Source organism: Chelon labrosus (genome assembly GCF_963514085.1).
Source record: "Chelon labrosus genome assembly, chromosome: 8".
In the NCBI taxonomy this organism is placed as follows: domain Eukaryota; kingdom Metazoa; phylum Chordata; class Actinopteri; order Mugiliformes; family Mugilidae; genus Chelon; species Chelon labrosus.
The window spans coordinates 2392287-2418913 of record NC_140358.1 but is presented as its reverse complement, the minus strand read 5'-3'; the positions used below and the strand labels follow the sequence as shown (position 1 = coordinate 2418913).

The 26627-nt window shown below is 41.7% G+C and overlaps 1 protein-coding gene across 2 annotated transcripts; it reads left to right on the top strand.

Annotated features, from left to right (window-relative positions):
• Positions 1-2932: 2932 nt before the first annotated feature.
• On the top strand, positions 2933-15170 carry LOC311491679 (uncharacterized protein). 2 transcript variants are annotated; one of them, XM_084549666.1, is made up of 12 exons: positions 2933-3637; positions 5179-5254; positions 5641-5750; positions 8456-8520; positions 10141-10284; positions 10714-10850; positions 11397-11481; positions 11605-11773; positions 12337-12527; positions 12987-13131; positions 13365-13492; positions 13897-15170. In XM_084549666.1, exons 5-12 carry the CDS (start codon positions 10225-10227, stop codon positions 14209-14211), a joined length of 1230 nt encoding a protein of 409 aa, XP_084405792.1. In that variant the 5' UTR covers positions 2933-3637; positions 5179-5254; positions 5641-5750; positions 8456-8520; positions 10141-10224; the 3' UTR covers positions 14212-15170. The 2 variants fall into 2 exon arrangements, with proteins under 2 accessions (XP_084405792.1, XP_084405791.1); XM_084549665.1 differs by lacking the exons at positions 2933-3637; positions 5179-5254; positions 5641-5750; positions 8456-8520 and having other exon boundaries at positions 9838-10284.
• Positions 15171-26627: the final 11457 nt, after the last annotated feature.

Here is a 26627-nt window from a genome sequence, read left to right as displayed (position 1 = left end):
ACGACTGAGCCTCAGCTCTTCCTCCGCTGCCGGGCGGTGATGGGCCCTGAGCAGCTAACACCCCGTAGGTGAAAGTGAAGCAGCTGAATCACAACACCGTGTTTCGGTCATGTCTTATCAGTAATATACTACAAAATGATGGGGATAATAACTGTTTTATCCCACAATGCTGTGAATATTGTATCGTATATGATTAGATTTGTATTTATCTATGGTGGAAAACAATCGAACAAATCCATGTAAAAAAAAAAGAAAAGAAAAAAAAAAAAAAAAAGTGGGCTGCCAGCAGGAATTGGATGTAGGCTACCGCTGGGAGAAATGCTGCAAGTGGTCATTTGTCGTCTGGTAGTCATTTGGTGGAGAAATAAGGCTGAGGTCAGCACAACTATTGCAAAACTATAATTCTGTTATACTTACCCAACGTAGTTGACATCTCCTTTGGGTATTTTATGTTGCAGACATAAAACATGAAGAAAGTGTAGCTCAGGGCCACAATGGGGGATGTTATGTGGTCATTGACGACTTCCTGATCGACAGTTATTTTGAAATGCCGGTCACCTTAAAATGCATATATAAGAAAAATAAAATTAATTCAAGAAAACACAATATCGCATACTCTTCAAAAAGACACTATAAGTCTTCCATAGTCTAACCTACTTAAAGATATTAAGTACTTTTTCAGACTCAAAATTGTACATACATTAAGATTTTTGTCCATCAACAAGCTCCATACTCTCCCACGATGCACCACAACAGTAAAACTAAAAACAAAAGCTTGAGTTTGCTAGGATGCGCAAAATTATACAGATTACAAACCTGTGATTATGATGCACGGGTACCTGGGAGGCTCGTCAACATCAGTCCTTCACCATCAGATGAGTCCTTTTAGTGAAGATAAAAGCAAAATGTACACTGAATGTGATGAACATGAACAATGAGATGACAAAACAGTACCTCCTGTCAGAAAATGAACTAGACCAAGCTCAAGGAGAGGACTTCCTGAACATTTGAGTATTTTGGGGTGATTTTAAGGTAAATATTTCTTTTCATAAAGGCAGGTTAGGCTAATGTTTATAACGTGGATTACAAAGGGGTGTTGCTCATTCAGCACTAAAAGTACTCACAATGAGAAAGAAATTCGGGATTAAACAGTAACTTGTTACTGTCATGAACCTCCTCAGGAAAATTCTTTAATGCTTTCAGTAACTCTCTGGAGTAGGACGAAGGAAAGTTAATGAGGTAGTTATATATATCTGGATACTGCAGGTCAGGAACATTGTCCACGCCGGCTGTTTCAATGCTCGAAAAAAGCACACTTGGGACATGATAAGGGACCGTGATATATAATCCTCAGAGTTTTCCCGCCAACATGGCGGTGTCAACAAAAAAAGTCACATGACACCCACAGCTCTATAGAGTGAGTTTCAAACCAGAGCCCCATCTGCTTGTCTCTGAAAATGTGTATGTGATGAACTGTTTCCTATGTACACAGAGACAACAGTACCAGGTTTAGTAGTAGAAGTAATAGTAATAGTAATAGTAATAGTAATAATGGTACAAGTTACAACAGCAGTAGTAGAGAGAAGCAGAGTGTAGAGAGTGATTTTTAACTTATAATTTACTATCTAGAAAAAACAGACAGTTGCCTATATACTGTAAAGGGACATCAAAAGTGAAGGGAAATTAATCTTTTTTTTTTATTATTCGTAAGTGTGTGATTCCTCCACCACCTACAGTAAGATTCCTAAGTCTGTGAGAAACACTGAATCCATATAATAATCTTATGATCATTATCTGGGGTTTATATGCATATCATTTTCCTAATTTTGGTAAAAAAAACACATCTACCCTCCCAGTCCAAACAAAACTTCCTTGCCTCAAAAGGGATGAACAGCTTCAAAAAGGAATGGCCACTCTTCCATTATGGTGTTTACACTGCTTCCTTTGTTGATAGTTTCACGCTGGATGGCATATGTATCGGCCATCAGTTTTTGAATAGTTGATTCCTGAAAATAGAGAGACAACAGTTAATCGAATCAATCAATTAACAATTTACTACTACAATTTTTGTTTTAAATATTTGATGTTAATATTATTTTGTGCTTCTCGATTAGTGGAAAAGTTATCCATAGAATAAGTGCCAAGATAATAACAGATGACTGCAGCCCAACCTGAAGATGATGGGTTTTGAAGGCATTTTTCAATTCATCTTGTTTAAAGTGTAGTCCTGGTCCACCCTCAACAGGAGGCTGCCACTGCACACATCCATAAAGATCTGAATTTCTGGACTTTTTACTCATTCCATCTTCACCCTCTGCTGTCCTTTAGTGTTAGCCGTTAGCGTTATTCAAATATTTATTTGGACATTAGCCTAACTTGCCTTCATGAAAATAAATATTTACCTTAAAATCACCCCAAAATACTCAAATGTTCAGGATAGGGTTGCCACCTTTCAGAAATTAAAATAATGGACGCCCACCACCATGGCTCCTCTGGGCCATGACCACCATGGGCCTGACTCCTGTGGGGCAGGGCGCCTGCAGCAGTGGTATGTTTTATTCTATGCTGGTGTTTTTAGTAAAGGGGTGATCAAGACAGCACTTAGTCATACTTGAGCTACGAGCTTGAAATGCTTTATTAACAATGAAGATATTCTCTCATAAAGTGCATTGTTAATTAAATCTTAAATGAAATCTTTACCAATGAACTTTTAAAATATAAACAAAATAAATTGAGATCTTAATGTAACTTTTTAAGCGCACAACTATAGGGACTCTCTTTGAACCCTGGGGAAAAGAGAAAGAAAAAGAGGAGGAAAAAACAGAACACCAAATACACTTGTAAACTTATCTGCTTATTCAATGAGAACAAAATAAAGTGTAAAACATTACTCCTTCACACTAAAAACACTTGGGTTAATTTGCTTACACAGTTTCTGGGCTACTTGTGTTGGGTTAAATTTCTGTGTTATTTCTCCAGAACAATGACTATTTCTTGGGTTATAGGGGTTTTTCTTTATAACCTAATTTATGAGTTGGTAGACTTGGGTAAAGTTTATGGGTTCTTTTCCGGAAACCAACCCATTAATTGGTTACAGAGTTATGAACTGATATACTGATTGAATAATTAAACCTGTTGTCAACTTAATTTAACATAAATAAATAAATGAATAAATGAATAAATGAAAATAAAATAAAAAATAATGGTTATATTTATTTTGTGGAGTAAATAATGCAATTGATGCAGGTTTTTACTATTACTATTACTTCACTATTTTAATCGTTATTATTTATATTAATAATGTCATATAAACGTTTTAATCCAGAAAAAACAACAACTGTGCGATCCGGTCTGGAGCCCGCCCTCTTTATCCGTTCCAATTCTCTCACACACACACACACACACACACACACACCCACACACACACACACACACACACACCCACACCCACACACACACACTTTATCCTCTTTGGAACGGATGCGCGGAGTACCTCCTCCGTCTCCTGCAAGCGCGCGCTGCCTGAGTCACACTCCCGCCCAGCAGCAGCAGCCAGATCAGACATCAGAGCGAGCTACAACGACACGACACGACAGAGACCAAACACACGCCAGAATTGTATCGAATATAATACAAGGTAAGTAGTTTGTATAATCTTGCAGAGACATATGTCTTGTTTGTCGAGTTGAATAAACATCTCATGGGGCTAGGCTAGCACATTAGCTAGCGTCTAGCTAGCTGCTTGCCACAGCTAACATATTGTTGCATTGCTTGGGGTACATTTCCCCCACTACCCCCGATTCCCCGTTTTTCTCGGATGTAATAATGCAACTTATGAACTGTAAACCGCGACGTTAGTGCACTTAGGCCTGTAAGGCCTGTAATATACATCGCTCGAATTGAAAATTTTTCAATTCGGGCGCGGCGCACTGTGACGTCATCCTCGCGCGTCCAATAGGAGAGGCCCGTTTGGAAAAAGGGATCACGTGAGTGCAGGCTGCTGAACAGCGACACAAAGCGCAAAGATGGAGGATAAACTCATCACAATGGCTGTGTCCGAAATCACTCACTCATTCCTTACTCCCTACATAGGGAAATAAATGTAGTGCACTACATAGTGAACTCAACAGAAAAAAAATCGGACACTTTCGGACACTTCTCTTGGCGCCGGTAATTACGTCATCGCTGTCGCTTAATTAAAACGTACCACAATAACGTTGTCTCACATAATATTTGTCCATCTACTACTGCATTTTTATTAAATTAGAGTCTTTTGGTTCGAAATATTTAATAAAATAAAATATAGAATACTAACATTTGTACACAGTCTCCCGTCCGTTTGCCGTATTTAATTTACTCTCCGCGCCAAGAGAACCTCTGGCAATGCATGATGGGATATCTTGCTCCGGTGAGTGACCATCGGATGGTCACTACATTTCGCGGTGAATTGTGGGATAGATGTAGTGCACTATATAGTGGACACCGGTGGACACTAAACATTCGGACACCACTACAAAATGGCGTGGTCACTATATAGTGCACTATATAGTGGTTAGGGAGTGGTTTCGGACACAGCCAATGATCGCGCAGCGTCCCGAACTTTGGGACATCCGTGTGCGGGTGTACCGCGATCTCACCAGGAAGGGGCAGGCGTGGAGAGAGCTGCGTTGCTGAAAACATCGCTACACTTCGGACGGATCCAAGCGCGCAAATAATTCCGGCTCTGTCGCTTGGAAAAACTCGCGCTCGCGCGCCGCACCGCCGCCCTGCTCTGCGCGCGTCTGCGCCCGCTCACCGCGGAACCTTGCGGAATCCACCGCGACGCCGCGCGGTAACCGCCGCGCAAACCACGTTCGGTGTGTAGGGGCCTTAACGCGCCGCGTGCGCGAGTTGCATTCTACACACGGCCACTAGAGGCTCTGTTCTCACTGCAGAGCAGCCGTCCACACAAACAACTTTCACCATGACTACGATGTGTTTCGATCACTTTCACAGAGGTTTGATGAACGATAGAAACGCTGAGAGCTGAACACAATCCACCCGAAACGAGAGGTGGAGACTCAGTCAACCCCATTTAATGGCATTTATTTCTCTGGGACCACAATTATTTAGGAAAATACCCTGCCCCCCCCCCCCCCCCCAATTACACTCTGAATGTTTATACATTATTTGTTTCAGGTGAACCCCATGGACAGCTTCGTCAGAGAGAAGCTAATCGAGTGGAATTTTCCCGACCTAGTTGACAGTTTTAAAGGTGAGCACTTTGACCTTTCCATGAATTGCTAACTAAATATCTTTAATCTAGACAAACTATTGCAAGCTTATGCATCCAAGCCAATTCAAACAGAAGGATCTGATTGTATGGAACAACATTGTCCCCAGGTCAAATAATTATTTTGAGGGCAGCAGTCTGAAAAGTCTGAGGAAGAATATGCATAATGATGAGAAATAACATCTACAAGCATTTCATTTTTATCTTAATTGCTGGCATAATTGTAGATGCAATTCTTATTTTGTAGAAAAAAATGTGTTAATTAGAAACCACATGCTGCCATTGAAATTGCAAGCATTATTTAAAATTGGATCACTGTAAAAATTGTAAAGTCTTTATTTTGTGTTGTGTTTTGTTTTGTCTTTCAGAACAAGATATTGACGAGGAGTCCTTTCCCCTTTTAGACGAGGAAACAATAAGACACCTGATCCCCAAAATTGGCCCCCAGCTAAAATTCCTGAAGCTTTTTAGGGAATATGTAAGTCGGCATTAAGCTAAGGAGTGTACAACATTGATTAGTCATGGCACACGTGTGCTTTAAATGTAAACGACTTATTATTGGGGAATGGAAGTGTCTGTTTTTACATTTTCGCACAGCACACAATGTAAATAATTCCTCAACATATTTCCAGTGTTGTGAAAATGGTTGTGGCAGAACATTTTCTTTCATGAGATGCTATAGAAGGCACATACAGCGCGAGCATATAGAAAACCAGGCCCCGGCCCAGCCTGTTGATTTACCAAATCAGACTGCCAGCGTTTCCAATGCTGAAGAGCTCGTACAACAAGTTGACGTCGAACAGGCAGAAGAAGCGGAAGTAGAATGGGATGAACTAGAGCAAGAAGGGATCACAGAGAGAGCTGCCCTTTTTTTAGCTCATCTTAGGTCTAAGTCTTCCCAGACATTTTCAAATGTTAACTATGTGGTTCAACACACCGCTAGTTTAATAGGAGATATTGTGGGCAGACTACAGACAAAAACAATGTCACTGTTTAGTCAGCTTGGACATGATCAGAGCCCACTAGTAGAGGAACTCAGCCAGGAGTTTGTGGAAGCAGCTGAGCCTTTCAAAGGGTTGGAGACGGACTACAAACAAATAAAATACTTCACAGAAACAGGGAACTACATTCAGCCGATTGAGCAGGCGCTTCCAGGCGTTTCCTATGTTCAACAGAGGGACTCTGCCACTGGCAATGTACGTCAGGTTACTGTTCGTGACACCTATCACCGCATTCCACTCAAGCCACTTCTAGCTAAGTTACTAGAAATTCCTGGCATTTTAGATGTAATGTTGGAATGGCAGCGGAAAGAGAGGGATACTCTTGAGGACGTTTTTGATGGAGAGTTGTGTAAAGCTCACCCACTCTTTTTGAATGAGGTGTCCATCCCACTGCTCCTGTATAATGATGACTGTGAAACAGTTAATCCACTGGGGTCTAAAACTGGTGTCCACAAGCTAGGATTCATATATTTCATTTTGAAGAGTTTGCCACCGCACCTCCTGTCCAGCTTGCAATCCCACTTTTTGTTAGCTGTATACAATTCAGATGACCTAAAGAATGCATATAGCATAGATGATGTCTTGCGGCCTATTGTGGAAGAAATAAGGTGTCTTGAGACGGATGGCATCACAGTCAACACCCAGAACTATCAAGGTGTTGTGAAATTTACACTTTTGCAGATAGTGGGAGACAATTTGGGCATGAATGGCATCCTCGGCTACATTGAGTCTTTTGTGGGAAACCATCCGTGTCGGTTGTGCAGAGTGCACAAAGATGTTTTGAGAAGACAGACACAGGAAGATCCTACGCTGTTTCGTGACATTGACACTCACGAGGCAGATGTGCAGACCAACGACGCCTCTCTGACAGGCCTGAAGAGAGACAGTGTCCTCAATAGCCTGTCTTTTTATCATGTGACAGACAATATTGCTGTTGATGTGATGCATGATATTCTTGAAGGAATATCTGCTTTGGAAGTCAAGCTTCTGTTGAACAAGCTCATAGAACAAAAGCTTATCACGCTAGACCAGCTGAACTACCGCATCACAAGTTTTGATTATGGCTTTTGCGATGTGGGAAACAAGCCCTCCGTAATAAGCAAAACTGACTTAAAGAACGTTTACGGTGCCATGCATCAGTCTGCAGCCCAGATGTGGTGCTTGCTGAGGCTACTTCCTATAATGTTGGGTGATCTCATCCCCACTGATCACAAGGAATGGGAGCTTCTCATACTGTTGCTCATGTGCATGGAGATTATCTTCTCCCCATCTGTAACTCACGCAGCAACATGGTATCTGAATGCAATCATTGCTGAACATCACACACTTTTCCTGGAACTCTATCCTCAAATGCATCTGCTTCCAAAACATCATTTTATGCTCCATTATCCAAGAGTAATTAGAAAACTCGGACCCCTGAAACAGTTGTGGGCAATGCGTTTTGAAGGCAAACATGGCTTCTTCAAACGTGTCAGTCATGTCACTTGCAACTTCCGCAACATTTGCAAAACGATGGCACATAGACATCAGATAATGCAGTGCCATGGTTTCATTTGTGGGTCTGTGTTAAGGGAAAACACAGAAATAGGTCCAGGATACACAACCTTTCTGGCCAATCTTGAAGGCTATAAAGATATCCAAAGTGGTCTGACAGGAATTCCCCTTTTCAGTGAACTCTATGTTGCAACGAGGGTCACAGTTAAAGGAACTGAATATAGACCAGGCATGACTGTATTTATGTCCAATGATCAGGATGGAGAGCCTCAGTTTGGCCTTATAAAGGCCATTTTGATTCTTGAAGAACCAGGCACTTCCAAAATCAAACTTGTTGTGCAGAGGTGGGAAACAATTGCATTTGTGAAGCATCTGTTTGCCTACAGTGTCAGTGCCACACACAATATTGAAGCAATTGATGTGAATGAGCTTCTTGATCACCACCCACTGCACGCAGTGCAGTCATACAGAGAGAATGATGCCACATTGTGCATCTCTCTGCGTTACAGGCTTTTTTAGACAGCAGTTAGGGATCTGAACTCCCACTGCAGATTGTAGATACCCTCACTTGTAAATACCCCCACTTGTATAACAGTTAGTATTCCTGTCGTACAAAAATTAGAATGCAAGACAATCAGGACAAGTTTTTTCTTTTTTGTTTTTCTTTTTCTTTTTCTTTCCAATCAAGGGAAACTGGACCACTTTTTTTCTTCCCATCAATCATGGGAAACCGGACCAGAGAGAGGAAAAAATGTAAGTATGGAATTGGAAGTGTGAGTAATCTTGTTGTGTACAATCTTGTGTTATCTTCTCAACTGTTTTTCAACTAACCACTCCACTGTGACACTTTGACGTGGTATAAAGAGATATAGCAAGTAGGGGTGGGAAAAAAATCGATTCACATATGTGTCGCGATTTTTTGCTTAACAATTTAAATCGATTTTTTTTGTTTAAAAATCGATTTTTACTCTACTTTTACTTTTACCACTTTTCTCCAGCAGGGGGCAAAATGTTTTTATTTCAATGCAGCCTCCTAGCCTTAGCCAGGCTAGCGCCGCCTACTGGTTCCGGCAAATTTCATTTGCCTCAACAATGTAGTCAGGACACTAGCAATGCGTTTCGGTTTGCTCCGTCCGCCAGAGCGGACGGACCAATCAGCGAGCAGATGTGGCGATGACGGGCGATGACGTTGAACTGAAGCGCCCAAACTTAAATACCGGTGTAGTTCCCAAACTGCGGTAAACAGTTGACGAGATGGATGTCGGCGAAGCTATACGCTCTGTGCTTGAAACTATTCCGGATATTGAAGACTTAAAGCCAGAACAAGAAGCATGTTTGACGAATTTTTTGGAGGGCAAAGACGTTTTTGGACAGACTACAATGCTAAACCACCCGGCTTCCGGCGCATAGCATACGTCATCGCCAAGCAGCAGCGATTAGTCGAAGCAAACGGAAGCAACCGCCTCCCGGAAGCAAACGAATCTCTACGGCTGGTGTTTAGACGCTTTTTGAAATGTAATGAAATAAGCGGCTGATGCATCAGGCTATCCTAGCCTCAGTTACTGGGCAGAATCATGGGCAGAACATAAAAACTGACTTGTGATGTGTAATTTTTGTGGAAATATGGTTCCTGAAATCATATTAATTCAGCTGTTTCACTGGAGTTACAAAAGCAGGCTAAAAATCGAGATAATCTGCAGTATTGTAGAATCGCAATTTAAATCGAATCGACATACAAAAAATCGTAGAAGAATCGAATCGTGAGAAAAGCATATCGTCCCAGCCCTAATAGCAAGCACACTCACATTTGTACTTGAGGGGATTACAGGGCTTAAACCTGTACAACAACCATTCTTTTCATGCCTTAAATATTGAAAAATAGCAGATATACAAGCTCACAGCGCAGCACAGAGTGCCGTGCTGCGAGCTTGTAGATCTGCTATTTTTGTGCAAATCTGAATATTTTTACCCGATTCTATGGATGTCCTCTGAGCTTGTATGTCTGCTATTTTCCAATAGTTAAATCATGAAATAATGGTTAAAATCTAAGGCGATGAAAATCACATTTCAGTCTTGGGATTTATTTTTGCTTTAAGCCCTGGAATCAGTATATCAGGTGCATGGTTCAGGTACAGTGCAAGAAGACCATCACTCTGATCACAAGGATGCATCATTTATTCGGGTTATATGACACTTGACATGGGCCAATGAACACACTGGTCACCAACAATTAGTCTAACCCATGACACTAGTCATCTCAACTTGGAATATGATGCACTGTTCACTTCAGACAAGAATAACTCATGAGTGTAGTACAAAATCAACCTCTTTACCACATCTAACTGCTATTTCTTCATGTGTATTTCCCTGAAGGCTTCAAATGCTGCTCCACCATGCGCCGAACCAACTGATAATTCCCCCCCATCCTCTACGGGTGATGTCTCCACTCCATCCCCCATGGAGGAATCAGAAGAGCCGGTTTTCACATTGAATCTGAGGCAATGCGCACCTACTTTTGTAAGTGGTGGTGGTGTTGCTGTTGATATTGTTGAGGGAATGGACGTCTGGGACTCATGAAGCTGCCTTCATGACCAGAGTCACCAGACTACAGATAAAACAGAGGCAGATGGGAAAATATTAGGCCTTGTCTACACGGAGACAAATCCACAGGTGTTTTGATGATCTACAAGCCCACCACGCCTCGCAACACCAGGTGTTGTGGGCTTGTAGATCATCAAAACACCTGTGGATTCACCTGAAATCGTCTCCATGTAGCTGGGGCCTTAGTCTACAGTCACTGTATGTTCTGAACTCTACTACCACACCCTCCCAACTTTGCTAGTAAATGAATATGCATACTTTTTTGGAACATCAAATATTCACCTTTTAACCATAACTTGACTTCTTAACAGCTGTTCTTGTTTTTCTCTGCTATTTTTTCCTCAGGATATCCGGGGGGTTCTGGCTTCTAGTGGTGAAGACATTGTGAACAGCCTGGATCAAAAGGGTGTCCTTACAAGAAGGCAGCGAATTTCACTTGTGCAGATTCTGGTGTCAACTCTGATAGAAAAGTGTGGAGATAGGTATGTCAAAACATAAAACCCTAGCATCCACACTCTGGAGAAATCCACTAACATGTGAGCTTTCAGATTGCCTATTTTTAAAGTTATAGTCAGTGATTGCATTAAATGCACATAAAAATCCAAAATCTATATATTTTGTTAGTACCCTTTAAGACAAAGTGTGCTGACCATAAATGGAGTTCCATCTCTCTCCCCTTCTCGAGAAAAGGCAAATTTGCTTATCTCTGTATTCGACCACCTCTTAATGAGGGTGGAGAGCCTCTCCTCATTGGTGGAGGGGCTTCGGTGTTGCCTTCAGCCAATAGGACAGAGGACGGCGCTCTGTGCGTCCTCGCTGTGCGTACATGACTCTCGGACGCGCATCACAGATCGGATATGCAAGTAGCATGCCATCTTTATTATAACTGAATAAATTGAGTGCTATACTTGAAGATCTGCCTTTTCTCTGCTGTTTCATATTTGGGGGGTTACATTTGTAGTGTTAGTATAGTTTCCCTATTGTGTCCCCGCAGGTATTGTATTAATGAATATGTTCTATGTTTACAGGCCGGCCATGCACATAAAAGAGTCCCTGGCAGAGTCCTTGATTCAGACCTTTCCATCGTTGCATGACGGATCTCCCAGTGGCTATGTGAGTCCACCACTCTGTTATTTCATTCTGAGAATTTTGTATATGCTACGGCGTTCTAATAGGAGAGGGGAGGCATCTACATTTTCCTCTGGGATAAGGAACGGTCTCTTTCTTTATTTCCAGGAAATGTGGTTAACTAAAAGCCGAAAAGTGACGAGAGATGGCAAAACCATCTACTATCCAGCTACTGGATATCTAGAAGAACGCCTTAGAAATGTCCGGAAGAAGTCCAGTGGGTCTGGGTCACGTGGTGCGATATCTGAAGAAGGTCCAGCAAGACCATTCATACCAGGTAACAAAAGCTCCCAATTTCTCTTAACTAGTTTTGAGTCTTAAACATTTCAAAGTGTTTTTCAAGGATTGAAAATGTCACAAATTCTACTGCATTAGATTAGTATGTTTCTCTTGGGTGTTCTTGACTTGGCAGTGAAGAAAGTGAAGAAATAGTGCTAATCGACTTGGTCCAAGATGCCCTATGAGATTACATAGATTTTCTGCTTGGCGCTCAGCATTACGGGTTCGATTAAGGTGCACTGTGATTATGTGATATGCATACAGTACGCCCTGTGCAACCTGGTGGCGTTGCGGGTTCGACTGCCGAGCCCACCAACTTTTGCTGCGTGTTCCCCCTCCCATCTCTCTCCCCCATTACTGTCGGTCTTTAACATACTATGAATTTACACTTACCCTTGGGTATTGAAAGTGTTTTCAAAGTCACCATAGTTGCACCTGTTCCACAAAGTGCAGCTATGTATTGGCTATAACAGTGCCAACTTTAATCAAGGGGGTACAAATGTATGTTTACTTTTAGTTGTTGTTATTGTTGGGTTTTTTTTTGTGTTTGTTTTTCTGTAGAATCGAGTGATCCAGAAGAGCGGTCACAGCAACAGATAGAATGGCTGAAATCCAACACGGAGCCACACTCGATGGTCATGGAGTACATGAAGGCCACTGCGGTGTACAGAGCCAAGTGGATACGGGACGGTGGGACGAAGGACATGCACCTGGTTATCCACGAGTACCCTCACCTCACCGATCCACGCATGGTATGGGTCCACTGATGCATATCGCATACACACATGTGTTAAAGTTCTCAGTCTCCAGGATTTCAGTGTTTTGGATCTCATATTACTAAATATGACTTCTGTGGCAGCGTGTCATGTATGGCGCGCTGCGACGTGTTGTAGGCTTGTAGATTGCCTGCTTTCGGTTTTAGTTACTATAAGAATAGATTAAAGAATATTTAAAATTCTGGTTGTAAATATTTCATAAAAGAAAATCTCAGCCCTCTGGCATGTTCAGTTTTTCAAAAAATACAAAACCTGTTAAGTCTTTAGAATTTACTTTGCTGTAATCCATGCATACAATGAAAATACATTACATATCTCACCTCCCTGCTAGTACGATGGTAGCCATCGCATTAAATTAATATATATGTATATATGTATATATGTATATATATATATATATATATATATATATATATATATTTTTTTTTTTTTTAGATATCACAGGATTTCTTGGTGCTGTATGGGGAAGCTGCACCAAAGCTGTTTGAAACATGGTTGCCCCTGTACGCTGAGAGGGTTCTTCATCTGGCCAAGGAAGAGGGGAAACTTGCTAAAATTCCAATAGACGACATGACAGCTGGTAAGTATGAGCTATTTTTCTGGGAAATGTTTCAGAATTAGTTTCCTTTGTTGTTGTCTGGCTTTTCTCCAACATGGGTAAATGGGAGTTAAGAGTTTGAAATCAGAAAAAAGAACAACAATCAACTGTTAATATTTGATGGATTTTTTTTTTTTTACCACAGTTGTGTTTTGTCTAACTTAACCCAATTAAAGCCATACCATACTGAAGCATAGAATATCTTTAATCTACAGATGCCAAAGGGGAACTGGCCCTCAGGCTGCTACCTCTTATGATGCCGACTGTCACACGGAGGGTCAACAAAAAAACTGTGCGGACTACAATAATTGAGTCCCAGGCAGCCTTCATCGACCTCAAGCCTGTAAGTACAATTTCACATACTAGATTAGACTTATGAATTCACTCCACACCAGGTCTCACCAACATATCTGTACAAGGACAGATGTGTCTATGGCAAGGCGTGGCCTCGTCCGTGGAAACATTTTAGCTTTTGTTTTTTTTATAACTACTGTATAATGTTCTTATTATGCTCATGAAATCCCAGTTACTGAATGTCTTGTGTCCAGGTTTATGCATGACATTGATTTACTCTGACACATAACTCTTGAGAGGGCAAATGTTGCCATACCATTTTATTATAAATGGTTTTCAGGCCAGAAACCCTTATCTGAGAGACATGAAGCAGCGACCCCACCACCACCCCTCTTATGACACAAATATTCGCTTGTAATATCTTTCTTTCTCTCTTCCTTGTGCCTGTCTTAGATTGGGACAAACTTGGTGGAGTACCTGAAGCAGGTTGGAGCAAGGACCTTCCCCAGTGTACTGGCGCTCGGGGAATCCCACAAATGTGCCACACAGTGTTTCCTTATATTGGCAGGTCAGGCACTCCCACAGAACACACTCCTTGGAGCAGTTGACGTTTGCTTTAAGGCATTTTATGTCTTTGACCACAATTATCCAAGTGAGTGTTCTAGTGCATGGCAGCTGCTCCAGCATCTTGTTTTTAACATCGAGGGACCAGAGTCCAAAGTGTCTAAATTCTTTCGCACTGCAATTGTCAATTGCCCAACATCTTAACTTCTGCCCCAGGAGTGTCCGTTTTGGACCAAATGTTTAGTGTCAATAAAATCTTGATAGTTATGTGACATGTGTGTATGTATCAAGACAGACCTTTATCAGCTTTTGTACACTGTTTGGTACACTGTTTGCTACAATCTTGTACAATGTTGTGTCCGCTAATAGGCACATACAACCAAACTATGCAAATAAATTTTTGCAAACATTTCCATCTGTTTATTTTTATATATTCTAATTAGTACAGAGCGTAATGCAATACATCATGTAATTCTGTTTTCTAAATAAGGTTTAAGTGGAGTATACATGTGTAACCAACTTTATGGACTCAAATAACCCAGAATCCTAGTTGGTATAACTTAAGTTATGTGTAGAGTGGGTTGAATGAATACAACCTATAACTTGGGTTACATTTAACTACAATAACCCAGAATAATAGCTGGTATAACTCAAGTTATGTGTAGAGTGGGCTAAATGAATACAACCCATAACTTGGGTTACATTTGACTATGATGACCCATAAAAATGGTTGCTACAACTCAAGTTATGTGTAGAATGGGCTAAATGAATACAACCCATAACTTGGGTTACCTTGACTAATGATGACCCAGAATAATAGTTGGTATAACTCAAGTTATGTGTAGAATGGGCTAAATGAATACAACCCATAACTTGGGTTACATTGAGTAAATGATAACCCAGAATAATAGTTGGTATAACTCAAATTATGTGTAGAATGGGCTAAATGAATACAACCCATAACTTGGGTTACATTTGGTTACAATAACCCAGAATGATAGTAGGTGTAACTCACGTTTTGGGTAGACTTTTTAACACAGATTATGGGTTAAAATGAGTAACTCAAGTTTTTGGGTTAACACAACCCAGATTTGGGCTGGTCCTTATTTGACCCATTGGTTGGGTTAAAAACAACACAAGTTGGGTTGACTTTAACCCTGGAGTTTTTAGTGTGTTCCCTCAACAGTCTTGGGTTTAACAAGAACTGTTACTTCTCACTTACTCCAGGTGTACTTCTTGTTACTCCTTGCAGCATTGAGTAACTCATTGTCTTTTAAAGCGCTGTTGTAAAAGTCTGAACAGGACTGCTCAAAGTTGAGAGTGATCAGGAGCTCACTTCTCATGAGCTCCATGGAGCAACTGTTCCTGCAGTCACTCCATTTGTTGGCCAGTCTGGAAAATATCCTTTCCACATATCCAGTGGATGCTGGGATGCTCAGGATGTGGCAGATGATAGACAGCACGTTAGGCAGGTCAGCTACTTGAAAGAGAGCCACCCACCTGGCAGCCACACCTTTGGACTTCCATTCATCTTCAGCATCTTCTTTGAGCCTCATCAGAATGGGTTTTGCTGTGGAGCACTCATCATAAGTTCATCCATGATGACTTTATGGATGAGGTTGAGCTTGGTGGTCACCCTCTCAATGTCACTAAAGGTCAAGGTGCCATGGTGCAGAGAGATTGTAATAAGAAGAGCCAGTTGTCTTTTGAAAAGTTGAACCATTTATCAACATATGAGTGCTGTGTTGAGAAATGCAGTAAAATCTGCCCTTGCCATGTCTGCATCACGCGGATGGACGCTGCAGCTTCACTTTAGTTAAGTAGCCAAAGAAGTTATCCATGATGGAATATAACTCAACACAGGTGGTTTCATCACTCTCCAGCTTCTTTATAACTTCCTCAAAGAGAGATAGGATGTTACTGCAGAAGAGGAGGTAAACCTCCACAATGTCTCCATCTTCCTCAGTTGAGTCCTCACTGAGCTTTAACAAAGCTCGCAGTTGTTTGGGACACTCCTCCCCCAGGCTAATGAAGTAAGATTTCAGGGCAGACCAGGTTCGCATTAATCGGATGATGGCTGGATTAGGGGAGAGCCACCTGGTTGTCACATGTCGTAGAATTTCCTGGAACTCAACATCACAAAATCTACAAAGCTCTTTGAGTGATTCTCTTTGTTTAGCAGATGTGGAAAAGAAGCCATAGACGTTCAGCACAACATTTTCCACATCTACAGTGAGCTGGTCAAGAGCATGCTTCACTGTGTTGTGCACAATGTGGGCATGGCAGTTTCCTCGCAGCAGATCTTTTTGTTTCTTCTTCAAGATGCACTCATCTGCATTTCCAAGGAAATCCAGGGTTTTGTTGGGGACCCCGCGTTGTGGACTGAAGTATTGAACAGCAAGGGGAAACATCTTCCTGTTGCCATTTTTTGATGCATCCATCTGAATGGAGAATGGGAGGGGTTTATCTGATGTTAGGGCCTTGAGAACATCACCCACGGCCTTTGGAGCAAGGACATCTTAAACCACTGCCTCTGCCTTTGTTCTCCCTATAGTCCTTTTTTTTTTTTTTTACAATTTTTGAATCCGGTAGAATCTTTTGATTCAGTTTATGTGCACAGTCAGCACTGCTGTAGCTGAAGTTGTGTCTGACTGTGTGGTACACCTGTGTCACCTCAGCTGCGATAACCTAGAGGGGAGGAGTGGGATGACAAATTGTTAATTAAATTGAACAGTATTCGTCTGCTGCCTATCTCATGACTTGAAAGGAAGTCATGTCATCTAAACAGTTAAACCACACTAATAGTAGAATTTATGTAATGATCACTGAACACTGTATTCTTCAAAAATATGAACATTTTGACACAGATTAAAAATGTTTGTCGAGCTTTCTGTGCAACAAAACAAATTCTAAGAAATGCATATATAAAGAATAAACTTTTCTCTTCACAAATTTATTTATTTATTTATCAACTGTTAATCTAGGGAATGGTGGTTAGCACTGATGCCTCACAGCAAGAATTTTCCGCGTTCGAATCCATGGGCCAACTGGGCCTTTCTGTGTGGAGTTTGCATGTTCTCTCTGTGTCTGTGTGGGTTCTTTCCGGGTACTCCAGCTACCTCCCACTGTCCAAAGACATGCTGGTTAGGTTAACTGGTGATTCTAAATTGGCTGTAGGTGTGAGTGTGAATGGTTGTCTGTCTGTCTGTGTTAGCCCTGCGATAGACTGGAGACCTGTCCAGGGTGTACCCCGCTTCTTGCCCAATGACAGCTGGGATAGACTCCAGCCCCCCCACAACCCTTCACAGGACAAGCAGTTTCAGAAGATGACTGAATGAATGAATATTGTTTCCCCACAGAAGTGCGATAACTCACTCCCACCTGAGCAAAGTCCACAATTTGCAGTGTGCCTTGATGTCGTGTAACCCTGTGGTCAGAGGAGCCTGATTGCTAGCAGTGTCCCGCCTTCTCCTTGTACCCACAACGCAACGCATAAACCCGAAAAACGGAAAAAGTGTGAAATGAACTACATCTGCCAAAAATAACCCAGGACTGTCATGTCTAATGTGAGGGTGCTCAATCATGGCACCATTTACGCAACAAATGTAGCCATGACACTGTCGACAAATTTCCTGGCTTTGTCAATCTTTGCTGGATTAGAAACTGTTTTCCACTGGTACCTTTGTGTTAAAGCTGAAAACATCTTCATGCCAGAGTGTTGGTCATGAAGCTGTTGCAGGCCTTCTTTCATTTGACTGACCAGGTTTACACTGCCGAACCACCCGGCGGTGGTTGCAGCTCTCTGGGCCCCAGGCTGGAAATAGCTGTCACCAATTATCCACACTGTATCTATGGAAGGAAAAAAAGTATAAGTTTTAACTATTATGTCACATTTGAAGGGTTAAATGGAAAAAATAATACATATAGTGACAGTCTTTAAATAAATGTTGTTTGTCCTTTTAAGACACTGTAATATCAGTAGTCAAATACCAATCCAAGATGGCGTAACTATGCAAGGAGCGGTCAGCGTGTGCATTGTTTACAGGAGGGAACCTCTGAACGCCCTGCGTAGCGCTGTAGTGTTCCCTAGGGACAGACATGAGATCCCCACGGAGATACTTTGTATGACCCGCCGTGGATGCAGAGCAGGAAAACAACTTCGAGGAGAGAAGAGACGCTTCACTTCTCAGCGCTGTTCTCCCCTCTGTTACCATGGGCAACGTGAGATCGCTGCCATATAAGACGTTCGAACTGGCCGCACTCTGCAGGCTCTGTGGTGGTGTCGGCCATCCTGTGTGGAATGGTCTGCTGGAGCAGTGGCATAGCAGAGAGGGAGAGGAAGAAGCTGGATAAGATCATCAGGAAGTCCAGCTCAGTCCTGGGCTGCCCCTTGGACTCGGTGGGGGAGGTGGGTGATGGGAGAGTTCTGGCTGAACTGTCCTCCATGCTGGACGATGAGTCCCGCCCGTCCCTGCACGGTGGCCTGGCGGAGCTGAGGAGCAGCTTCAGTGACAGACTGCTTCACCCTCGATGTGTGAAGGAAAGATTCAGAAGGTCTTTCCTTCGTGCTGCTGTTAGGCTGCACAACGAGCACTCATAATATGTGTCTGTGCAATATATCTATCATCTATTCTATCTCTGTCATTTCTGCATGCTGTTGCAAACTGCAATTTCCCCATTGTGGGACAAATAAAGGTTTTCTTATTCTTATTCTTATTACTTAGAGATCCTGCTATGTGTAGCTGGCATGGAGAAGACATCAAGGGTAGCCATGGCTTCCGAGCCATGGCACTTTCAACAGCAACCAGCACACGTAATGTTGTTTATTAACAATAATAAACATATTCAAGGCACATCCAATCCACTAAAGTTATGTAAAATATGAATTCAATAATAAAAATATAACTTAAAAGTTTAAATGTGAAGTCATTCGATTCGGTTCTTTGGTAAAATTCTGTAGACGTGTATTGAGTAAATGTTTTACAATAACTTGACAAACTTCTGCAACACTCGACAAAATACATATTTAACCAAGTTACTACATTTATTTATTTGTATAGTATAACTGAAATTAAGACATAAATCATTATTTCGAGTGTTACATGGCTTGGGTGAACTTACCTCAAGCAAGGTGAGCTGGGTGCCGGGAAGACGGGTGAGGAAAAAGGGGTAGTTGGAGCGCTTTGCCGTGTTGGCTAGAAGGCTGCTAGCACCTCGGATAGCGATTAGCCTAGCTCGGTAGCCTGAGATAACACAGTAGCGGAGAGTTGGGTGGGCGGGTTTCAACCATTCGGTTTCAACCAGACATATATTTGGAAATTCCATAGGCCTACTGTTAATACAGTAGATTGGACCGTATTTTTACTATGGTTTCAACCATAGACATATATATACGTCCGTGTGTGAATGTGTAAATGAGAGGCATTAACTTACAGCACTTTGCAGAAGACGCTTAATAAAGTTCACTCCATTGACTCGTATTGGTTCGCGGAACAGAGCTGCCTCCTCCAATATGGCGGCGACGTTGACGGGCCAACCTAGTATATAGAGAGCCGAAGTCCCGCCCCCTCTACTTCCGGGTTATGGGACCTATCTTTCGAAAAAATATGAACGGCAGTCTATGGCGAAAGATAAATTATTTTCTGGTCCCGATCGACTTGTGCCTTGGATTATACATATGTTGTTTTTCAGAATAAAAAATGATTTTACATGTCAAGAATGTCACAGTTTGTCGCAAGATAGTTCAGTAAAATGCTATGGAAAATACGTAATTAAACGAACTACAAGTCCCGCATGCTGGCGCGTACAGAACCGACCAAAACTCCCTTCGTGTAACTACAGCTCTCGACATGACCCGATTTATAATGATTTTCACCTCATTTGATGCTTCTGCCTTCGTCCTGGAAGAAGACGGTAAAGCTCAACAAGGAGACAGCCATAGTTCTCAGACGAGAGATGTAGTTCACTAAGCGATCTCATACAAAACCTAATGTTGTTCAGCTTATTTACGTCAAATAATTTATCTCTTGACGTGAAAAATTATCTTTTAAATCCACACACATCATATGTGAAATTCATGCCACAATTCGATCGGGACCAGAAAATAATTATGATCTCGCCATAGACTGCCGTTCATATTTTTTCGAAAGATAGGTCCCATAACCCGGAAGTAGAGGGGCGGGACTTCGGCTCTCTATACAGTCAGTGGGGCCAACACGCTCATGTCTATATTTGGAGTAGCCCTATCTATCCGAGTGTGGGCAGTGTCCCGCCTTCTATTTGTACCCACAATGCAATGCGCAAACCCGAAAAACGGAAAACAGTCAATGAAAAACACCTGTGATAATCAAATACGGGAAATTCCATACTGTTAATACAGTAGGTTGGACCGTATATATTTTTTTTTTTATAGTATGTGGTGAAATGCAACTCGACAGTGGAAGAAGGAACAGAATGAACCAGCGGAACTGATCGGAACCAGACATATTCTAGTGCCCCATGAATGTCAGATGGGCTCTCACTGAATAGTTCATACAGCTGAAAAATGTCATTGTTGTTTGTTAAATGAAAAAAATAATAATAATAATAAAAAAAAAATAAACTGCGGTCTAGCAATAAAACAGTCAACAACGGTGTACAATAAAAAAAAAAAGCATGGGAACATCAAATAGGCACATAGGTGGGGTTTTAACATGAAATAATATTTATTAAATATTTCCATATGTTTGTGTGTGCATATAAAAATATACAAAGTGCAGCACAGTTTTCCTGAGAGCAACATCGGTAGCATGGTGTACTAGAAATGAGTAAACGCTGGTTTGTTCTCATGCTCATCCATGAAGCTGGCCCACTGTAGTGGCTGGGTGAAACTCTGTCGTGTGCGGTCTGGGTGAACTCAACTCAATTCAACTCAACTTTATTTATAAAGCACTTTTAAAGCAACCACAGCTGAAACAAAGTGCTGTACATAGAGTGAAGCTGCTAATGTGGAGGATGGTCTGGGTGAAGTTGTAGATATGGAGGGAGGTGTGAGTGAAGCCTCTCTACTGGTGGACTCAGATGGATCACAAGCACAAATAATTGCTGTCAGTTCCTCTAACTGAAGTAACTGACCAAAGTGAACTTTGGCCAATGTAGCTGACTGGTAAACGGTTATCCATTCTGAGTATACAGCAAGCTGGTCGACCACACAGCAATAGAAACGTGGTGGAGAAGCCTACTACAAACTGGTACCTCCACAATGAACATACAGCGACCCAGGACACATTGCGTTCAGACTACCGACAGAATACGGACTGCAGTTTGTTGCATTTCGGCAGTCCGCCTGGTTGTGACTGGACTATAGTGCTTTACTTTGTTCCATTTCACATAAATGGAGCAGAGTTCTTAATGCACAGAAGCAGAAGAACTTTCCACTTTCTGAATCAGGATCTTGAATTACCGTAAATTCCGGACTATAAGCCGCTACTTTTGTCACTTGCTTTGGACCCTGCGGCTTATACAACGGCGGATGGATTTTTACAGCTAACGGTCACCAGGGGCGCACTATCATGTCATAGACGATGACACGAGGATTAAGAACTGACTTTTCTGGTATAGTAGGCTGGTTATTTTGATACAGTAAACGGCCGTGTTACTGAACCTTTACTGTGTTGGCTGTTTTCGAAAAAGATGCTGGTTATTTTGTTGAGCAGCCGGGTTACTGCACTTTTACTGCCGTGTTACAGGCAAGCAATTTTACAAACAAATTAAATTTAGCCATTTAACGTTATTGCCTCGTCAAGCGTTGTAAGCTTTGTTTTTTGTTATACTGCACTACTACGGTACTATGACTGCAGGAAGTGCGCTAGGAGCGCACCGTTGTATTATTTGTGCACTGCACGAATGCTGTTTGTAATGTCAAAGATGTGAAAGCTTGATCGTTGATTGATTGAAAGATTTATTGTGTTTGTCAAATGTAAATAAATGGGACGCTTTGCGTTTCCAAACAGTCATTTCTGTCCCGACAATCCCCTCCGTGGTAGAAGAAACCCTTACGGTAATTAAACATTAAAACACCAGCGGTTTATAGTCGGGTGCGGCTTATATATGGAACAATCTGTAGTTTCCCCAAAATTTAGCTGGTGCGGCTTATATTCAGGTGCGCCTTATAGTCCGGAAAATACGGTATATGCCAAAGTTCATTCAACTCAATTGGTGCATCTTAAAAAAACAATCAAACCTATTTTTATTAAAACTCATTTACCATCTGACAATGCACATCACCTGTTGCACATAATTCATGTGCATGTCCATTTAACTTATCTTTGAACTGAGCCCAAGTTAGAGATCAACTTAAAAACATAAAATCAACGAAGTTTTCATTCCCTTTCAGATACCTCAATAAGTCACATTAATAGTAGTTTCTGAATTTGTTCAATTCAATTAAATTCAGTTGTATTTATATAGCGTCAATAATGATACAAATTGTCTCAAAACGCTTTACACCATCTGCCCAAAGCTGGACGGGTAGAGACAGAAAAGAGAGAAGAGCACAGCAGGAGGAACAAGGTAAATATACATCTGTTATAGATACATCTAAAGCGAACATGTAGAATACAAATACAAGATCTAGCTGATGGCGTTACATGACAGTTTGAGAATGTAAGAGGAATCATAGGCAGGTTGGAGAATTGTTCATTCAGGTAGGAGTGGATAACTGCAGGAGGCCATGAAGACTGGGCAGGCTGATGAGACCACGACAACAGATGTAGTATAGAGGTCCACAGGAAACACACAACTCCAGGCCAGAGATACTCACAACAGGATGGAGGAGGAGGGGAGAGAGGGACACACAGCAATAAACATGCTATACAGTAATAGCACAGATTTGCATGACTAGTAATATATAAGAAATTAGATAATAAATTAGAGGACAAGAGCCCAGTGCCAGAGGAAAGAAAATGGAGGATAGGAGCTTGTTGCGAGAGAGAAGAGAGTAGAGGATGTGCTCAGTGTATCGTCCCCCAGCAGCCTAGGCCTATTGCAGCATAACTAAGGGATGGTTCAGTCCAGCCCTAATTATAAGCTTGATCAAAAAGGAATGTCTTAAGCCTGACCTTAAAAATAGAGAGGGTGTCTGTCTCCCGAACCCAAACTGGGAGCTGGTTTCACATGAGAGGCGCTTGATAGCTGAAAGCTCTACCTCCCATTCTACTTTTTGAAATTCTAGGAACCACAAGTAGGCCTGCACTTTGAGATCGAAGTGATTTTTCTTTCCTACTATACACTTGTCACTGGTGCAGCTGGCTGTGATGTTTTCATTGTGACACCATTCATAAAAAACATAACCATCTGATGTACTGTATTCTGAGGTCTGTTGGCACAGTTAAAGACATAAGCTGAGAGTCTGAGCTGAAAAGAACCTGGAGCAATGATTCCTGTGTCCCGTGCTGGGACGCTGCTCCTACCTTTTCTCCTCACCCTTCTCTGTGTCTCTCTCTCCATCCCTCACAGCCTGGTTTTTCAGAGCCATGGGAGGCCGATGTGTCGGTAATTAATGGGTTGCCTCAAGATTTCTTAGTTACCTTTAACAGCAGCCACATACAGTAGGTTGTTTCAAACCCTTGCAAAGAGAGCTAGGGCCATGTAGGCTACAAACTTAAAGAAAGGACAATCTGCAAATTCATTCCAAGATAAACAATGCATTCTGCATAATTTAGCAGTGATTGTGATGTGACATAATATATGAAAAATTATTCTCTAGCTCTGTGTGAGAAGTTGTCAGTGACAGATAACTGTAAACAGCAATATTTTTACTTGATTTATATAGCACTTTTTAAAACAAGTGCTTTACATAACATACACAGAAAATGTACTAAATGCAATAACAGAAAAAAAGTATGAAGTACAAACAAATGAAGAAAAGGCCATTCTAGAAGCAGGGCAACATGATAAGCCAAATACAAATGTAGCACTGGTAACCTAGTCACTCTGTCCTAAGACTCAATGCCACACAATACTTGAAACTGTACATGTGAGACCATTAGACTTTGCATCCTATGTATTTAAGGTTTTTAAACTTAACCCTTTATAACAATGACATTTTTTAACCATTACTTTCTCACACAATGTGTCCATATTCTAACAGGTTTTATCCTACTTTGTGTGTGTCTCTCTTCTAAACACTTTTAACATACATCAAAAAGTGCACAGGAAAGTGGCTACTGTTTTGCATGTGGTATACCTAGTTGCCCTTGCATTTTTAAGAGCTTTGTCTTTTAAGTCTCTTATGAATCAAAACCAAGATAGAATGCTAGATTATCATGCCAGGTTGGAGGTTGCAAATGTCAGGGCACAGTTTTTTAAGTCTGTGGGGACACTTGAAATGGCATATTAGGGATAGTATAAAGGTGACCCCTCTGGAAGCAAAGAATCCCGAACAATACCGAGTAGATGTAGTTGGGGGAGTTCTTCTTGAGGAATGAGAGGGTTGTAGCTCAAATGAGATCCCTCTGTAGGTTTGCAATGCTCAGCCTTCAAGATAGGGTGAGGAGCTTGGACATCCGCAAGGTAATTGGAGTAGAAAGGGGCCATACTGAAAGGGACCACTTATCGTGGTGTGTGCATCTGGTGAGAAAACCTCCTGGGTACCTCCCTGTAGAGGTTTGCTGGGCACAGTCAGCTGGAGTTGCAGGAGGGAATATATCTCTAGGGATCCACCAGGAAGAGTTGGAATGCCTTGCTCATAAGAGGGATGTCTGGAATTCCCGGCTCAGCTTGTTGCCATTGCAACCCAACCTCAGATAAGCGGATGACGATGGATTGAGGGATGGATAAAGGTGACCAGAACTTTTACTTCCAGGTTAGGTCAACCTTCTCATTAGCCTGGCTTTGCCTGCCTACGTACTTCCGCTCATTTGCATTCCCTACAGTACTCCGTCTGGAATAGCTTGATCCGCTAACGTTTACTCCGGCCAACTGGTTGGCGAACCAATCAGCGAACAGAGGGCGGGTCTGAGAGCGATTGCGTTTCAGTTGCGCGCCGAGTTTGAAATGTTTACACGAACGGAGACGGATATACTCGAAGCCATTCGCTCCGTTGTGGATATGCTTCCTGGCATTACAGCACTTTTATTCCAATTTTGCGTCCTTAATTGCAATGGGGGATGGTAGAGTAGCGATTTGTTTACTTGTTGCGTTCTTGAAAGCGGAAGTACGAGGCAGCAGAGCCTGAAGGCTCCGGCGCATAATATACGTCATTACCAAACGTTAGTGATTGGTTAAAGGAACTCCGATGATTTTAAACCTCAAACTGTGCCCTCCCACCAGGAAATAAACGTTTGCCAATGGAGCTAGGCCAGACTCTCTGCGAAGTCAGAGAGTCTGGTATCCAGGCTACCTTCTCATGCCACTGAGATAGAACCTATACATTTTCTTGTCACGAAACTAGAAGTCACACTGCACCTGACAGCCAACAATATGAGCTGCACACATTGCCTGATGGGATTTTTCCTGATGTGCAAGGTGTAGAGCAGGATACGGTGCCTGACCAAAGTAAGTACTTGAAAAACATCACTCTTAAATCTTAAAAATATAAGCCAAGAAGACTTTCAGCTATATTAAGCACACTCAGATTTATCTAGGTGTAAAAAACAAAACAAAAAAAAACAGTAATAATTCCACACAGCACACAAGTTAAAAATATAAGTATAAATATATAACTGAGACAAAATTAAATAAAATAAAATATAAACTGTAATATAAAACTTAAAAGGGGGTAGCTCTTGTTTAATGATACATTTAATATTGCAGCTGTGTCAGCAAAGTGCAAGGTATAGTAATGCAGTGATACTTGAAAGTCCAGTTAAGGCTCAGAGTTGAGCAGATGAATGGCATGGGGATAAAAACTCTTCTTCAGCCTCTAAGTTTTTGTCCTCAGACAGCGGGAACGGCAGCCTGATGCCAGTAGGAAGAAGAGAGAGTGTCCGGAGTGATTAGGCAGACTGGGCTGTTTCAGGAGTTGCCAGTCCTCTTAAATCTGGTCAAAGGAAGCATAAATTATTATCTGGTCCAATGTAGTTGGTGGTACTATGCAGGGAAAAATACTTTCCTTTATTTCGGCAGGATTAAATTTTCTTACCTCTGCTTGATGATTAGAAGAATATGGATGAATTCAGCTGCAAAACTGAGGATGGTATCTGTCAGGAGAAAGGAGCTTTGCAAAGCAAGATCATCGTCTGATACGGCTATCAATGTATTGGAGGCTTTTGGAGGAATTTTTTACAGAAACAGGTGGTGACCAACAAGATCAAATATGACCCTGTTGTTAGTACCTCATTGTTTGAGCTATGACTTCTCTTAGGCTTAAGTTTCATGCAATAACAACAGGCCATGTGAAGTCAAGGATAGGGAGAAACCTGGGGATCATGCAGGGACCGAACTGTGCTAGATTGGAGACTATATTGAGAACAGTGTTGCCAACTCCTCAGTAAGGAAAGTAGCTATTGGTTGTCCTAAAAGTCGCTAGAAGTCGCTAAATGACGTCATCGGCTAATTTGCATAATTTGCCATTTGGATGTAATTGTGATGGACGCTGTAGGAGAGAGGAATAACGTGAATAACAAGGAGTAAAAAAAAAC